A 19,124-nucleotide genomic window follows, 5' to 3' on the forward strand; every position below is an offset into this window, starting at 1 on the left:
TCAAGCAAAACTGTTATTGCTCTGTAGTTGTCAAGTAAGTGGCATTTACGATTGCACAAAACTGCTTACTCTCATTACACTGCAATCAATACTTAATTACCAGTGAAGTAATGGGGGACCTCTGGGTCTTATAACCCTTTCTCTACCAGAAACACTTAGGCTGCTCTTCTGATTAATGGCCTCCTGGTTCTTGAAGTAAATCTGGCAAATCGAGATAAAATCCAGGAGATTAATCTGGTCTTGAAACACAGTAAAATTATTTACAGGCGTTGATGCGTTGCAGATGCAGTGCTGAGCACCGAGCAAAGGATGTAAAATGTGATTGTGGGACTTCGTCAAACTGAGCGGTTGACTCACCCAGGCGTCCACTAATTTATAGTTCATGAAAAACTTGCTTTACTTACACGTATAAAATGGATGTTTATTCATAATTAAAGAGTATTTATCTGTGCATTAGCTGGCAGGCACACCTAAGACAGATGGACAAATCGATAGATAAAAGATTTTTGTGCTTCATGCAACCATCTTAGTTATGACATATATGCCACTGCACCTAAATACCCACCCAAAATATAACATATAACCAAATGCAACAGGTTCAACATATAGGGATTTATTAAAAAAAAATTCTGGACAGACATATTAAAGAAAAATACGAACAGTGTTAGTTAATGACAAGATATCAATATGCAAAATTTACAAATGAGTACAAAACGGAGACTGTCAAGTGTTTCACAATATATATTTAGTTAAACATACACTTGTATACCATCATTGGAGAAATGTCTTTAAACATTCAGTTACAATCTGAGCAGTTTTCTTATGAAACCACATTATCATTTTCTAAACATATCAAAGTGTTGGTAGTTGTTCTTTAACGAGAACTTTAATATGGCATCTTTTGTAGTACATTACATTCAATGAAAAAGCCATAACACACACACCCACACACACACACACATTTGCATATATCAATATAGATGTAGGAAAAAAACTTTTAATACATAGCAGTACAAACTTGTTTCGTGCGTCGCACACTTTGCATCCGAAACAAGCTTGTACTGCTATGTATTAAAAGTTTTTTTTCCCCCCTACATCTATATTGATATTCCGTTCCTCATTAGTTGAGCACTTAACACCATTGAAGGTTTCCGGAAAAAAAAAAACACTATATGTATGTAAAATTATATTTATATATATTATTGTCTTAATATTCCGCTCCGCATTTGTTGAGCGCTTTTATCTACACCATTGATGGTTTCCGAAAAAACAAAAACGCTAGATAGATAGATAGATAGATAGATAGATAGATAGATAGATAGATAGATAGATAGATAGATAGATAGGATTTTATACAGTGATGCTTGAAAGTTTGTGAACTCTTTAGAATTTTCTATATTTCTGCATAAATATGACCTAAAATATCATCAGATTTTCAAACAAGTCCTAAAAGTAGATAAAGAGAACCAAAGTAAACAAATGAGACAAAAATATTATACTCGGTCATTTATTGAGGAAAATGATCCAGTATTACATATCTGTGAGTGGCAAAAGTATGTGACCCTCTAGGATTAGCAGGTAATTTGAAGGGGAAGTCAGAGTCAGGTGTTTTCAATCAATGGGATGACAATCAGGTGTGAGTGGGCGCCCTGTTTTATTTAAAGAACAGGGATCTATCAAAGTCTGATCTTCACAACACATGTTTGTGGAAGTATATCATGGCAAGAACAAAGGAGATTTCTGAGGACCTCAGAAAAAAGTTTGTTGATGCGGCTAGAAAAGGTTACAAAACCATCTCTAAAGAGTTTGGACTCCACCAATCCACAGTCAGACAGATTGTGTACAAATGGAGAAAATTCCAAGACCATTGTTACCCTTCCCAGGAGTGCTCAACCATCAAAGATCACACCAAGAGCAAGGCGTGTAATAGTTGACCAGGTCAAAAAGGAACCCAGGGTAACTTCTAAGCATCTAAAGGCCTCTCTCATGTTGGTTAATGTTAATGTTCATGAGTCCACCATCAGGAGAACACTGAACAACAATGGTATGCACGGCAGGGTTGCAAGGAGAAAGCCACTGCTCTCCAAAAAGAACATTGCTGCCCATCTGCCGTTTGCTAAAGATCACGTGGACAAGCCAGAAGGCTATTGGAAAAATGTTTTGTGGACGGATGAGACCAAAATAGAACTTTTTGGTTTAAATGAGAAATGTTATGTTTGGAGAAAGGAAAACACTGCATTCCAGCATAAGAACCTTATCCCATCTGTGAAACATGGTGGTGGTAGTATCATGGTTTGGGCCTGTTTTGCTGCATCTGGGCCAGGATGGCTTGCCATCATTGATGGAACAATGAATTCTGAATTATACCAGCAAATTCTTAGGGAAAATGTCAGGACATCGTTCCGTGAACTGAATCTTAAGAGAATGTGGGTCATGTAGCAAGACAACAACCTTAAGCACACAAGTCGTTCTACCAAAGAAAGATTAAAGAAGAATAAAGTTAATGTTTTGGAATGACCAAGTCAAAGTCCTGACCTTAATCCAACTGAAATGTTGTGGAAAGACCTGAAGCAAGCAGTTCCCACCAACTTCTCAGAGTTGAAGCTGTTCTGTATGGAGGAATGGACTAAAATTCCTCCAAGCCGATGTGCAGGACTGATCAACAGTTACCAGAAACGTTTAGTTGCAGTTATTGCTGCACAAGGGGGGGGGGGGGGGGTCATACCAGAGACTGAAAGCAAAGGTTCACATACTTTTGCCACTCACAGATATGTAATATTGGATCATTTTTCTCAATAAATAAATGACCAAGTATAATATTTTGTCTCATTTGCTTAATTGGGTTTTCTTTATCTACTTGTAGGACTTGTGTGAAAATCTGATGATGTTTTAGGTCATATTTATGCAGAAATATAGAAAATTCTAAAGGTTTCACAAACTTTCAAGCACCACTGTATATAATTATAATTAGGCAAAACAACAAAATATGTATGGGGCAAATATTACATGGGTAAAAATTACATGTTGGAAATAAAAATCCTGAGATGGGAGCAATGCAGATACACTATTAATAAAGGCGGTGACTATTAAAATCATACAGTGACACCGGTAATGCCAAGGAATTACAGTAGAAAAAAAAAGGTTTTAGTGGCATGTAGAAGACAATTTAAAAATAAACCAGCAAACAATGTTCAAGATACACTTAATACTTTGAAATGGATAACCATGCAAGCCCATTTAAAAGATTTGATCAGGCAAAATAACTTGTGTGTCAAGAAAAGTGCAAACATTTTGAATATTAAATGCTATTCATTGGGCATCACTCTTTACATTGTGTGATTTTTAGAGTCCCCATGTGATAACCTTAAATCAGGGTTTTCTTTTCTTTTTTTTGGTTCTTCATAAAGTATTGGTCCAACAAATTGCCAGTATTAAAATAGGTTTGTTTTTGCTTTTTTTTTTTTTTTTTCAATATTCTTGCAAGTCCAAAGAGAAATTTTGCATCCTTTCCACCAAGAAGAAGCAGAGTGTTCCAGTGAAGCCAATTACAACCATGAAGAGGAGCTGCCATGTCAATAGCAGATAACCGCTGTAGAGGAAGGCCACCGCTGCAAAAATAGACTGAAGAGGGCAAAGTAAAAATGGAAAAAATATCTGTTACAACTCTGTGATACACAACACCACTGCCACCCACCTGAAACAAATACTAAAGATTTTCCGGTAATAATAATAATAATTTTATTTATATAGCACTTTTCTAAAACAATGCCACAAAGTGTGTCACAAAAAAAAAAAAACCTGAAACACAAGATCAACGTTCTTCCTCTCATTCAAGCATCACACGGCCGAGCTAACTAATTACATTGCTAACCTTGTTATCGATGGTAAATTAAATGTTTCATGGTTCATTTGTGGAACATGGCATTGATTCTGCAAAGCACAGCGATACCGCTGCAACCATCACCACTTTAACAAGCATCAGCATGCAGCAGTCTTAAGAACTGGAGGGTCAACCACTCAGGCTTACCCTGTTGTTGTTCTGTATTACACATCTGCATTATAAACCAAAGCCTACAGATACACACCTTATTATAAAGAAAAAAATGAAGATAGAACAATAAATTCTGAAGTTTTCTGAATGCATCAAGGACACTATAAGTTTCACAGAATACCTTGGGTCAAATATCCAAACTAACCCTGGATATTTAAAATTACCAGTTTTACAGGTGTCATTTTTGCACAATTGTCCCTCTGGTTACGTAGTACTCATTGAGATAGTTCATAGCTGTTCTCTTCCTTCTATAGGAAGCTAAATTATGTTTAATAAATTACAATTTTAGACTTCTAGACTAAATTATATTGACTATGTAATACATTTCAGGCCGGAGAATACCATTCCTTTTTTCTACCTAATAGAGGCATACAAGTGTACTGGTATTTATATATAGTCAAATAAATGTATAGGTGTACTTCATCTGTTTTAAACAAAAAGCTACAAAATGCATCAGGCATAATAGCAATAGATTAATATTATAATTATTAATTATTTTAATTATATATGTTATTATAGTATTATTATATTATTATAATATTATTAATAATATAATTAATAGATATAACAGATTGCGTATTCATTAGTCAGTCAAGTCCACATGAAAAATGTCTTATGTAAATGAACAATTATTTTTGCAAATATATTTCAAGTATTGCGTAAACATTTTTGGGATCATGTTTGTATCAAAAACTAATAATACTTTCAATGGAAATGGTAGATTCAGAGGGTTTATTTATTTTATTTTTTTCTGGCAGCAAATGGGAGCAGCAGAGTGCACTGACGGTGAGATTGACAGACAGACCTGTCTTCACAAGCATCATTCTTTTCCAGACAGGATAGAATATGCGTATGGCTACAATTTTCCTGAGTGTGTGAATTTATTTTACATTTGACAAAACAAGATTTCATCCTAACTTCACTCAAGCCCACTCACGGTGTCTGCTAAAATGACAGCTGGATGGATTACCTGGATGAATTTGAAGATGGCAAATGCGGGCGAGCTCTGCTCGGCATAAATGTGCCCCAGTATACTGTACAGTTGTGTATTGAAACAGCTATCACCAAGTCCAAGCAAGAAGCTACACAGTATGGCAATGGATGCACTAAAAAAGAAAATGTGTAACACATTAGCCTACACAATAGGCCTCATTCATCAATTGTTTGTACGTACAAATTTGTTCTTACACACCCATGGAATTTTTTTTTTAGCTCTCAATATTGTCTGACAGTCAGTAGCAAAGCCTGATGGTTATTTGTAATTCCTTCCCCCTAATATCTATTGTCTACCTCTTGCAATGAGCAATCACCCAGGCTTGCAATTGGTGTCTAAATTCAGGGGTTACCCAGGTTCTACGCTGGTCTCTGAGATAAACTTCTGCACTAAAAAATTCTCTGGGTGTGTAAGAACAAACTTGTACATACTAACGATTGAGGAACAAGGCCCAATGAGAGCACTGACTAGCATGTTGTTTTTAATGCATGCGCAAAAGTTGCACTCTCTCTCTCTCTCTCTCTCTCTTGCACACGCACACACACACACGCATACACACACACACACACACACACACACACACACACACACACACACACACACACACACGTATGCAACATTACTTGGCTGTCGTTAAACTTGACCTTGTACTGCAATGTTCCCAGTCAAAAAAATAAAAATAGAGAAATAAACTACCTTGGAGTCAGAAATGGTTTGTCCTGTGTGCTGGTTTTTATCACAACTGGAGCATCATCAGGGATGTTGAGGAAGATCAAATAGAAGGCAACAAAATGGACAACCATGCCCAAAAAGACTACCGAGGTCCGTCTGAAGCGGTTGTTCTTGCACATCAGTCCAAAACATCCCCCACCTAATGAGAGATGGCACAGCTTGTTACCTTGCACCGCATAAACTCAACATGCTACTTGGACTAAAGACTTTAGTCGCAGTTAATAAACTGAATAGAAGAAGAAATAAACAAAAAAAGCCACTTTATTTTGTCATTGTACAGTTAGAATGAAATTTGTTCTCTGCATTTACCCATCCTATTGTATAGGAGCAGTGGGCAGCTACAGCACCTGCAAAACTTATTTCCATTGCCTTGCTCAGGGGCACAGACAGGAGTATTAACCCCAACATGCATGTCTTTTTGATGGTGCGAGGAAACCGGACCACCCAGAGGAAACCCACGCAGACACAGGGAGAACATGAAAACTCCACACAGAAAGGACCTGGGATGGCCTGGGGTTCGAACCCAGGACCTTCTTGCTTGTGACGCAACAGTGCTAACCACTGGGCCACCGTGCCGCCTTAAGACTTAGGCCTTTAATTAGAAGACCTTCCACTTACCGACTATCTCTCCAGCACCAACTACAATGCCAGAGATCCCAATCAGGCCTTTGGCGGCTTCTCCAAACTGTGCAGTTGCCCCAATACAAGTTCCATACACTCCACTGTAAAAAGACAGCTCCAGACCTGGAGAACAGGGGAGTAGGTTTTCTATGGATGCTGTTTGGAGGTTCAATTATGGTTTTTGATGGACTTCGATACTTTGCCTTACCACTGTATGCCATGCAGCAGCTGAGAAGCAGTATAGTTTTTGTCTTCAAAAGATGTAGGATCATCTCTAAAAAGGAAGAAGAAAAAACAAGCACCATTTTATAATTCTTATAAATACTGTCTACATCCAGCACCTGCCAACAGACCTCTTGGATATCAGAAATAAGTTAAGAAAAATCAACGCAGACAGGCAAGGGCTCAAAGATAAACACAAGCAAGAAAGAAACCAAGTGAAAATTCATTGGTGTTACCAGATGACAAATGGCAATGTAAAGGTGAAATGAATAATTACATAAGCAAATTTGTAGTCCACTGTAATAGTCTGTTGTTGTTTTTTTTGCAATATTTAAAAAAAATGATTCTGACATAGATGATAATGGGCAACTGGGATGCCTTTTTAATCTGTGCCCAAAATTATCCATGGATGAACAGTGGATACATAGGATAAAAGATGCATGATAAATGTAATGTGTAAAGGAGACCAAAATGTACACCGTATTGGTAAAATAGGAAACGTACATATCAGTGTTGTGTTCCACGAGTACTGACACAACTTACTGAACTCTGACTTGGCATCATTCACAGCAGTCCTTGCTCTTTGCTTATACCTACAAAAACAAGACAGATTAATTATATCCGTTCCAATACTGAAACCCCAACCGCTCCTCCTTTGAGTGAAGACCTAGAGAAGTCCATGCATCAATGACACTTGGAAGTGCACAAAGTACAGCCAACTTTTAAAATAAAGTTGTTTCAAAGGTCTCCACAGTATATCTTGTTTTGACATTGAAAATGGTAACTGTCTAGTAATCAGAAGGTCGCTGGTTCGATCCTCGGCTGCTGCAGAGAGCATGTCAAAGTGCCCTTGAACAAGACACTGAACCCCTTACTGCTCCTGATGAGCAGGTTGGCGCCTTGCATGGCAGCCTCCACCATCAATGTGTGAACGTGTGTGTGGATGGGTGAATGTGAGGCATCCACTGTAAAGTGCTTTGAGTGGTCGGTAGACTAGAAACGTGCTATATAAATGCAGTCCATTTACCATTTTATCTGGATTTGGAGACTCCAAATATGATTTGAATAATCACGACATATGAAATCAAAAATGGATGAAATGGAGCTCAATGGCTGGCAATTAAAGGTTAAATTAGTTGTAATTATCAGATTACTCTATGGTTATATTATTTCAATCTCAAATGTTTCTGCTAGCCCATGCAGACCGGCAGTACAGATAACACAGAGGGCGGTCTGGCGGCGGCCTCGCCTACCTAGCTTTGACTGTGTTTTAGTGTCGTCGTGTGGAGTGCGGGGAGGTGTGTCGAAGGTGTCTTTCTGGGAGAGCTAGCGTTGGATCAGCTGAGGGAGCTTAGTCTGCTGTATCCGGTGGGCCCAAGGACCACAGCCCTGACTGGAGCTGCGCCCCAAGAGGAAACACCGAGGGCGGTCTGACAGGACACGGAAGCAGGGCAAGCTAACTGCATAGCCCATGCAGACCAGCAGTTCCAACAGTCATCCTGGCTGGCGTTCGTTCTCCTGGACAGTGATTTTTTTTTTTTTGTAGTGTTCATTTGGATATATACGTGTTCTTGTAGTTCTTGGATATGTTTTTGTCTTTGTGTTGCACTGCTGTGGGCTGGGGGAAACGATGTTTCGCACACATCAGGTTAGCTGCCCTGTGAGCATCCAGATTAGCTGTGTGGATGTTGACAAAACTCCCTACTGATAATGTTAAGCTATAATTTATGCACTCAGGTTCTTACAGTCTAGTTAGAGCGCTTGAGAACGCAGTAAGAAATATGTGTTGATAATATAGGAAATTAATTTACATCACGTGAGATGAGAGCAAAGACTGGCCTTCCTCTTCGGACAACATCTCCTGTTGACGATCGGTCTGCCTCAGTATTAGGAAAGTAAGTGTACCAAGAACAGAAGTGACCAGCAGAGTTGTAAAGATGGTTTTCCTGCTCCCATCTGAGAAAAAAAATTGATTACAACAATTAAAGTAAGAACAACGTACATGCTTAACAGGCACATATTTTGCTTTTTATCATACTACATTTTCCATTGTAATCTTTGCCATCATTCTTTTGGTTTGAACCCTACCTGATATTTCTGTGGCCCCATTCCAGTCAAAGTAAATGTAGAGATTGCCAAACAACATACTGTAAATAAAAAGTATCCATATGAAATAACTCAAATAAAAAGGCCTTTCACCACCAAACAAATGCCAATATTTACATTTCACCAGCCTCTCACACATACCAATCTTGAGTAAATATGAGCAACAATATGGAAACACAAAAAGTTAGACGGAGATTTGACCAACCACAAAGACAACCTTTGGAGAAAGGTTATCAGGTTTTTAAGGAATTTGAAAAACAAAACATTTCACCTGAATCTGAAGAGATCCTAGGAGGAATTATATATATATATTTTTTAATTTTGATATACTTTATTAATCCCCAGGGGGAAATTCTTCTCTACATTTAACCCATCCTAGCTGTGTAGCTAGAAGCAGTGGGCAGCCACCGTGCAGCACCCAGGGACCAACTCCAGTTCTTTTCCTATTGCCTTGGTCAGGGGCACAGACAGGAGTATAAACCCTGACATGCATGTCTTTTTGATGGTGGGGGAAACCGGAGCACCCAGAGAAAACCCGCCACAGACATGGGGAGAACATGCACACTTCACACAGATGATGACCTGGGATGACTCCCAAGGTTGGACAACCCCGGGGTTCGAACCCAGGACCTTCTTGCTGTGAGGCATTAGCGCTAACTACCGGGCCACCATGCCGCCAATATTTTCAGAGTAGGGAAAAATTATATTAATTTGTATTATGGGTGAAATTATCCTTCCATTTTTCTTTCCTCCCCCCTTTTTTTCTCCCCAATTGTATCCGGCCAATTACCCCACTCTTCCGAGCCGTCCTGGTCACTGCTCCACCCCCTCTACCGATCCAGGGAGGGCTGCAGACTACCACATGCCTCTTCCGATATATATGGAGTCGCCAGCCACTTCTTTTCACCTAATGGTGAGGAGTTTCACCAGGGAGACGTAGCGCGTGGGAGGATCACGCTATTCCCCCAGGTGCCCCGACCGACCAGAGGAGGCTCTAGTGCAGCAACCAGGACACATACCGACACCCGGCTTCCCACCCGCAGACACGGCCAATTGTGTCTGTAGGGATGCCTGACCAAGCCGACGGTAACACGGGGATTTGAACCAGCAATCCCTGTGTTGGTAGGCAACGGAATAGACCGCTACGCTACCCAGGCGCCCCCTTATCCTTCCATTTTTTAATGAAATAAAACAATGGCGCGAATAACTTTGTGGTTGCACATATTCTTGTTGGGACAGAAGGACAAAACCATAACATGTTCAACATTGCTGTGCATTGTTGGTGGCTCCATACCTGCACTGTAAGAGGGCCCAGAACATCCCTGTGTTCCTGTTGATGGTCGATGCCTCCGAGTTTTCAACCAAAAAGTGTCCTTGAGCAGTCCAAAGCACTGTTGGAAAGAGAAGGGGCTACAATTAAGCAATTAAGAAACAACAATTAGGACTGCACATGACATGAAAAAGGACCTTTGATGAGCTGGTAAACCATGACTGTCCAGGGTGCTTAGGCCACAACAGGGTTTATATCCACTTTATTCAGGATTAATAATTGAAATGCATGTTCATATCTCATTGAATACAGTGGCTTCAGAAAATTCAGCCCCTATTAATCATTTCATGTTTTGCATTGTTGGAAATACAAATTAAGATAATGTATATTCAAATGAGTTTAATTTTCTAATTCTATAGGAGTAACTCTCTTCAATGTCAAAATGAAATTAATTATTTAGGTGTCTTCAGAGTTATATAATAATAGAAACTTGAGAATTACTTAATAAGTTTTCACCTCCTTTGTATTAACAACTTAAATTGGGCCCAGTGCATTTCATTTTCTTGAGTGATCACACTGAATACATTAACAAGGCTCACCTGGGTCCAACTGCATGACTGCACAACAAACATCACTGACTTTGTCAGGTCTTATAACTGACACAGCAGATCAGATGTGCACTGCTGTCCTGGAGATCGAGAAACTGCCTGTGAAACTTCGGGACGACGTTTTTAGCAGGCAAAATGCTGGAAAAGGTTATAAAAAGACTAGCAAAGCTTCTAACCTTTTAAACCAAACAGCATCGTGAAGTACTTTTAACAAAATGGAAAAAATATTTGGCATAACCCAGACACTACCAAGGTCAGGCCATCCTGCCAAACTGATAAAGTGGATAAAAAAAGGCAATTATTAATACAACACTTGGGAGAAACTGTTAACCCGTCAACAATCTCTTAACACCCGATTTACATTTAGCATAATGTGTCTCGAGTAAATCTGAGAGCAATCTGATTTAGTCAGACCACCTCCAGAGGCATGGTGGCAGTGTGGTTAGCGTGGTTGCCTCGCAGCAAGAAGGCCCTGGGTTCGAGCCCCAGGGTAGTCCAACCTTGGGTGTCTTCTCAGGTCGTCCTCTGTGTGGAGTTTGCATGTTCTCCTTGTGTCTGCATGGGCTTCCTCCGGGGCGCTCCGGTTTCCTCCCACAGTCCAAAGACATGTAGGTCAAGTGAATCAGCCATGCTAAATTGTCCCTAGGTATGAATGTGTGTGTGTGTGTGTGTGTGTGTGTGTGTGTGTGTGTGTGTGTGTGTGTGTGTGTGTGTGTGTGTGTGTGTGTGTGTGTGTGTGTGTGTGTGTATATACACTCACTGGCCACTTTATTAGGTACACCTTGCTAGTACCGGGTTGGACCCCCTTTTGCCTTCAGAACTGCCTTAATCCTTTGTGGCATAGATTCAACAAGGTACTGGAAACATTCCTCAGAGAGTTTGGTCCATATTGACATGATAGCATCACGCAGTTGCTGCAGATTTGTCGGCTGCACATCCATGATGCGAATCTCCCGGTCCACCACATCCCAAAGGTGCTCTATTGGATTGAGATCTGGTGACTGTGGAGGCCATTTGAGTACAGTGAACTCATTGTCATGTTCAAGAAACCAGTCTGAGATGATTCGAGCTTTATGACATGGCGCGTTATCCTGCTGGAAGTAGCCGTCAGAAGATGGGAACACTGTGGTCATAAAGGGATGGACATGGTCAGCAACAATACTCAGGTAGGCTGTGGCGTTGACACGATGCTCAATTGGTACTAAGGGGCCAAAAGTGTGCCAAGAAAATATCCCCCACACCATTACACCACCACCACCAGCCTGAACCGTTGATACAAGGCAGGATGGATCCATGCTTTCATGTTGTTGATGCCAAATTCTGACCCTACCATCCGAATGTCGCAGCAGAAATCGAGACTCATCAGACCAGGCAACGTTTTTCCAATCTTCTATTGTCCAATTTTGGTGAGCCTGTGCGAATTGTAGCCTGTTTCCTGTTCTTAGCTGACAGGAGTGGGACCCGGTGTGGTCTTCTGCTGCTGTAGCCCATCTGCCTCAAGGTTCAACGTGTTGTGCGTTCAGAGATGCTCTTCTGCATACCTCGGTTGTAATGAGTGGTTATTTGAGTTACTGATGCCTTTCTATCAGCTCGAACCAGTCTGGCCATTCTCCTCTGACCTCTGGCATCAACAAGGCATTTTCGCCCACAGAACTGCCGCTCACTGGATATTTTCTCTTTTTCGGACCATTCTCTGTAAACCCTAGAGATGGTTGTCCGTGAAAATCCCAGTAGATCAGCAGTTTCTGAAATATTCAGACCAGCCCGTCTGGCACCAACAACCATGCCACGTTCAAAGTCACTTAAATCACCTTTCTTCCCCATTCTGATGCTCGGTTTGAACTGCAGCAGATCATCTTGACCATGTCTACATGCCTAAATGCATTGAGTTTCTGCCATGTGATTGGCCGATTAGAAATTTGCGTTAACGAGCAGTTGGACAGGTGTGCCTAATAAAGTGGCCGGTGAGTGTATGTTGGCCCTGTGTGATGGTCTGGTGGCCTGCCCAGGGTGTCTCTCCGCCTGCCACCTAATGACTGCTGGGATAGGCTCCAACATCCCCACGACCCTGAGATCAGGATAAGTGGTTCAGATCATGGATGGATGGATGGATGGACCTCCAGAGGTGATCGGGCATCTGATTAGGATGCCACCTGGGTGCCTTCCTTTGGAGGTTTGCTGGACAGGTCCAACTGGGAGGAGACCCCGGGGTAGACCCAGAACTTGCTGGAGGGAGCACATGTCCAATCTGGCCTGGGAATGCCTTGGGATCCCCCAGGAGGAGCTGGAGGGCGTTGCTGGGGAGAGGGACATCTGGAGTGCCCTACTTAGCTTGCTGCCACCATGACCTGACCCCGGAGAAGTGGCTGATGATGAGACCTCCAGAGGTGGTATGAGGAATCAGATTTAAATCCTTCTTTAATGTGTCTTGGGACTGTTCATAGGTGGATTTTTATGTGGTTTGACTAAATCGGATAGCGATCAGACACATTTTTATGCTAAATATAAACAGGGTGTTGAGCACTTAACAGAATTGGCCTTTTTGGGAGTGTGGCTACAGGGAAATCACTTCTGAGAAAGGCCAACATTACATCATGCCTAGTGTTTGCTAGACACCATGTGACAAAATCTGAGGCCTTCTGGAAAACAGACTTGGAGATCTCAAGAGAGTAGAGTTGAGCTTTTCAGCTTGAGAACAAAGCACTAATTTTGGTGCAAACCAAACAAGCCATCACCCAGGCAACAAGACCAAAACCATGCTATCATCAGGCTTGAGGCAGCAGCATCATGCATGGGGTTGCTGAGATCTGCCTTATGCCCCAAGATTCATGTTCCAACAAAACAATGACCCAAAGCGCACAGCAAAAATGACAAAAGAATAACTGTTAAAAAAGACACTATTCTGGAATGGCCCAGGCAAAGCCTAGACTTAAACCCCAATTGGAAATGTGGTAAGACCTGAAAACTGCTGTCCACCAATGCAGTCCATATAATTTGGTAGAACTGGAGCAAATTTGCATGGAGGAATATAAAAAAAAAAATCTAAAACTGCAAACGTCCGACAAACACTCAAAGAGACTCAAGGCTCACCAACACCACTTCCGGCAGCAACTCAGTTTTCCCGGGAGGTCTCCCATCCAAGTACAAGCCAAGCCCATACCTGCCTGGCTTCCGTCATCTGGCAGAGCCAGGGTACATGTTGGTATGGCTGCCTATAACACTATAATAGGCTGACATACAAAGTGTTGATTGGGGGGGGGGGGGGGGGTCTTTTTGTATGTGAGAAATGCATGTCTCTCATATCCAAACAAACAAGAACAAGAATTCTTGAATGATTTTTTATTCCACAGATTTTGAAAAAGAGAAGAAAAAAAAACAAAACCTTTTCAATGCATTCAATTTTGGATTTATAACAGAAACAAAACTAAGGGATGCAAGGGATGCAACTAAGGAAAGACTGCCCCCTACTGGCCCACCAACACCACTTCCGGCAGCAACTCAGTTTTCCCGGGAGGTCTCCCATGTAAGTACTAGCAAAGCCCATATCTGCTTAGCTTCTGTTATCTGGCAGAGCCAGGGTACATGTTGATATGACTGCCTATAACACTATAATAGGCTGACATACAAAGTATTGATTTGGAGGGGAGGGGAGGGGGGGCGGGATACTTTTTGTATGTGAGAAATGTATGTCTCTCATATCCAAACAAAGAATAACAAGTATTCTTGAATGAATTTTTTTTCAGAGATTTTCATAGATTTTGCTGTGTTAGTGAAGGGAGAAAGGGGGGGGGGCTTTTCAATGCATTCAATTTTGGAGTTATAACAGGAACAAAACTAAGGGATGCATATTTTCTGAAGGCACTGTATCTTTAAGAGCATGAATGGAGTATTTTAGATATTACCATAGAAACTAAGTTTACAGAAATTGCGTTCAAACCATAGGGAGCTAAGGTAAGGTCACCTTGTACATTCCTCAGTATCTTGCCAAATACCCATGTAATTTAGTTTTTAATATCAGTAGGTCTGTATGCAGGTTAATCTAGGGTTTCAACTATAGCTTCTGTTGCATTCATGTTTTTAGATGCAAACATTTTAGATTCAAGCCCTGCACAGCTTAAGGAGAAACACCCACACTTCTCTTTATTTTTTGGACAGGAAAATATTTCTGACACAGATAACAGTATTGAAGGAAAAAAGAAGTGAGATGTGGTTTGAGTTAAGGGGGATGGTGTAGTTGTTTTATCTTTAATGGTTCTATTCAGGAAATTGTGCCTGAAGTTGTGACTAAAGAGACTCAGTTCTAATTAACAAATATATTAATAACAACACCATAAAATAGTGTTGGGTGATATGGAAAATATTCTGATAATCATAGGGAACTCTCCACAATATCAATATATATTGAGATTCCAGTGGCGTCTGGACACTGCTTGGCATCCTCCTCATCATATATCTTATAATTACATTATAATTCTGTTATCCCCTTTCAATGTTATATTCTGTAAATTGTGTGCACACAACATCCATGAATAAATAATAATGAAATAAATAATAATGAAAAAATGAATAAAAAAAGTCTATCTTTCTTGGGAGAGAGATCCTTCCTCTGTTGCTCTCCCTGAGGTTTTTTTCCAATTCTTCCTCCCTGTTAAAGGTTTTTTTTAGGGAGTTGTTCCTTGTCTTACACAGGCAACAATACGGTTTACAGATACAACTGAGGTTCATCACATTGAACTGTTTGGTCATGTAAAGTGTAACACCAAACCAAAACCAGTTTTCAAATAGTACCTTCAGATATTTAAGACCTCATTTCGTGATGAATTTTCAGCGACAGATTCCTGTTATCATTCCTTTATATTGCAATATGACAAGATTCAAATTTCATCCCAATACAATATCATTGAAAGACAAAGAAAATAATGGTGAATTATTGCCCAGCCCTGCTATACTATCACTATGATAATAATAATCATTACATTTATATAGCGCTTTTCAAGATACCAAAAATGCTTCACATTTAAGGGGGTAACTAACCTCGACCACCACCAATTTGTAGCACCCACCTGGGTGATACACAGCAGCCATTTTGTGCCAGAACGCTCACCACACATCAGCTTGAGGTGGAGAGGGAGGAATCACTGAACCAATTACATGAGGGGATGATTAGGTGGCCAGATGGAGAGAGCCAGATTGGGAATTTTGCCAGAACACCGGGGAACCCCCTACTTTTTATGATAAGTGCCGTGGGATCTTTAATGACCACAGTGAGTCAGGACCTCAGCTTAATGGCTCATCCGAAGGATGGCATCTCCTACAGCAAAGTGTCCCCGTCACTGCACTGAGATTTGATATTTGTTGTTTTTATCAGGACAGGGGGAAGACTGCCCCCTACTGGCGAACTAACACCACTTCTGGCAGCAACTCAGTTTTCCTGGGAGGTCTCCCATCCAAGTACAAGCCAAGCCCACACCTGCTTAGCTTCCGTCATTTGCAGAGCCAGGGTACATGTTGGTATGGCTGCATATAACGCTATAATATCCTAAACACCCACGAATGCCCAATTCTGCATGCTTTCTGGTTTGTGAATTACCAACTATTAAATGTCTCTGACTTTTAATTGTTGTAGTGTTAACTTCATATAGTTACTGAGAATGGTGAAGTTTTGTGTGTATAGTGGTGGGAGGAACTCACTGGCTGCTCCGACGCCGATCATCACAGAGGTCAAGTAAAAAGACCATGTGGATGGGAAGATGAACACCGCTATGTAACCACTAAGAACAAAAAAAACCCAAAAAAAACAAAAGATGTCAAACAGTCATTAGCGAAAAGTTTCATCATCAAAATCCCGGTTACATTTCAAATTCAACATATACTCAGTAGAGTGGGTTCACCTGTATAGTATGCCACTGAAAAACATAGTCAGCCGTGGTCCAACTACCGCAATGGCCATTGGTGCCAGCAGATTAGAGAAGGAGAAAACTCCATAGATGATCCCCAGACTGTTATAGGGACACAAAGGGAAAAGATTGATCATTACGTTATAGCATTCAATTAAACAAGGGTGTGTTTGTATGAATACGTGCACCATATAATAGCAACCCATGTTACGGCAATCGTAATGTGGGAATGTGATAGTATCCTTGGTTACACAAGCTTAAATTGGAATCACAGAAAACCAGCATTTCCGACACTTCCATGCCATCAGTGTGTGTGTGTGTGTGTGTGTGTGTGTGTGTGTGTGTGTGTGTGTGTGTGTGTGTGTGAATGAATTAATTGTAAAGCGCTTTGAGTGGCTGTTGCAGCTAGAAAAGTGCTATATAAAATGCATCTTGATTGATTGACTGATTGAATCTTACCTGTGGTAACCACTTCCAGTGAAACTACCATTGTCCAAGCTTTTAAGCACAGTTTGCTAAAACAGAGAAGAAGAGAAATGCTTAAATTCCAGGAGTTGGATTTGTACAAAAAAGGGGCTGTGATTGGAAAGCCCTTCCTCCAACAAAACAATTTCTTTAACCGATGAAGTAAAATTAGAAACACGAGATGCGTCTCACAAGGGTCACAATGCTCTGGGCTGGCCGGCTGCCCGCCACTACAGTCGCTTCAAGACAAACGTCACATTAATTTATAAAGATAACATCATTTTCGTGCTGTTCTAGGCCATCATTAAATTACTTTTTGAATGGATGGTGAATGGGTGATGTCAGGGTCTCGCCTATGTGAAATCTACGCCACCCATTAAGGTCTTAATTGAGTAAAACCACGTAAATCACTTGATCAGTCGTGTGAAAATGCACAGGAACTAAAATATAAGTAGTTTTACATTAGCATGATAAAATCTATTCACTGATCAACATCGTGCCAAGTGTGTCAAGACTTACTTCGATGTTTCCACAAGTGGTAAAGGCGGTGAAAATCAACAAAAAGCCCAAACCCAAAATCACAACGTTGAAAGTTCTTATGTCTGCCATGATTTATGAACGACGCAAGACACCAGCAGTTCCTCGTCTACAAGCAGCGATGACCGGACGCCTCATCTGAGCCGCCAACCCCCCGGAGACCCCGACGCTGGCGTCTTCATTCAGGTCGCCGCAGCAGCAAGAAGCCTACGATAACCCGGTTTAATGGCATGGTGTGAAGACACCCCGGCGCGTCCAGATACTTTTAAATACTATTTATTGACTGGTTTGGTTTTAAACTACCAACTAAACAAACAGACATTGGAAGAAAGGTAGTTTTAACGCATATACAGTAGCATACAGTAGCTACCGCCGAGACACTACGGCACTTCCCTCCTGACAGTTACAGGCAAGACAACTTGTGACTTTAATTACAGCAAGTTTTTCCCCCTTTTTTTCCTTCTTCTTCTATCACTACTTTCATTTTCTTCTTCTATCACTACTTTCACTCCCCCCCTCCTTAGTCTTCTTCTTCTTCCTCTGCAAAATGTATGTAGAGTGGCGTGCTTTTTGGCGATGTTGCCCTCCTGAGGTTATTTCTAGTAATATCCTTAGGGAGAGATAACGTTGTATTTTAACAGTTTAAACCAATTCCTATCTACCCCTTCATATTAATCCACTCAAGAGATATGCGTTCATAGAAGAAGAAGAAATAAAGTCACTTTATTTTGTCATTGCATAGTTGTTCTCTGCATTTAACCCTTCCTATTGTATAGGAGCAATGGGCAGCAGCAGCGCCCAGGGACCAACTCCAGTTCTTCTTTCCATTGCCTTGCTCAGGGGCACAGACAGGAGTACTAACGCTAACATGCATGTGCGGTCGGCTCACAGCAAGAAGCCCCGGGGTAGTCCAACCTTGGTGGGTCATCCCGGGTTGTCCTCTGTGTGGAGTTTGCATGTTCTCCCCGTGTCTGCGTGGGTTTCCTCCGGGGGCTCCGGTTTCCTCCCACAGTCCAAAGACATGTAGGTCAGGTGAATTGGCCAACTAAATTGTCCCTAGGAATGAATGTGTGTGTGTGTGTGTGTGTGTGTGTGTGTGTGTGTGTGTGTGTGTGTGTGTGTGTGTGTGTGTGTGTGTGTGTGTGTGTGTGTGTGTGTTTGGTGGCCCTGTGATGGCATGGTGGCCTGTCCAGGGTGTCTCCCCGCCTGCCACCCAATGACTGCTGGAACAGGCTCCAGCATCCCCACGACCCTGAGAGCAGGATAAGCGGTTAATGGATGGATGGATGCATGTCTTCTTCTTTTTTTTTAAAGTCTTGCCCTATGAGCCTTTTTTGTTATCCAGCCCCTACATGACAGGTGGGAGAACATCTAATGAATGAATGAATGAATGAATGAATGAATGAATGAATGACCTTCCAATCAAGCGATTTTGACTTAAATATGCATTCATAGTTTCACCACATGCTGTTTTACTCTCTTGACCTTTTGTTTATTGTAATCTAGCCCTACATGACAGGTGGGAGATATCTGAAGTTGATGGTTGTAGGTGGTTGCCCTTGTTGCAGCAATTCATATTAGACTGCACTGTATAAACCAACGATTTTTTTGTTGATCTAAT

At 41.2% G+C, this 19,124-nt stretch overlaps 1 protein-coding gene across 1 annotated transcript; it reads right to left on the bottom strand.

Annotated features, from left to right (window-relative positions):
* Window positions 1-3,000: 3,000 nt before the first annotated feature.
* On the bottom strand, window positions 3,001-18,012 carry LOC130119565 (UNC93-like protein MFSD11). The gene is made up of 13 exons (XM_056288104.1): window positions 17,486-18,012; window positions 16,961-17,016; window positions 16,496-16,603; window positions 16,296-16,375; window positions 10,021-10,117; window positions 8,709-8,767; window positions 8,432-8,576; window positions 7,164-7,213; window positions 6,607-6,672; window positions 6,396-6,521; window positions 5,742-5,916; window positions 5,022-5,157; window positions 3,001-3,621 (listed from the first exon to the last, which is right to left on the bottom strand). Exons 1-13 carry the CDS (start codon window positions 17,573-17,575, stop codon window positions 3,469-3,471), a joined length of 1,341 nt encoding a protein of 446 aa, XP_056144079.1. The 5' UTR covers window positions 17,576-18,012; the 3' UTR covers window positions 3,001-3,468.
* Window positions 18,013-19,124: the final 1,112 nt, after the last annotated feature.

The sequence above is a fragment of the Lampris incognitus genome, chromosome 10, assembly GCF_029633865.1.
Source record: "Lampris incognitus isolate fLamInc1 chromosome 10, fLamInc1.hap2, whole genome shotgun sequence".
Lineage (NCBI taxonomy): Eukaryota > Metazoa > Chordata > Actinopteri > Lampriformes > Lampridae > Lampris > Lampris incognitus.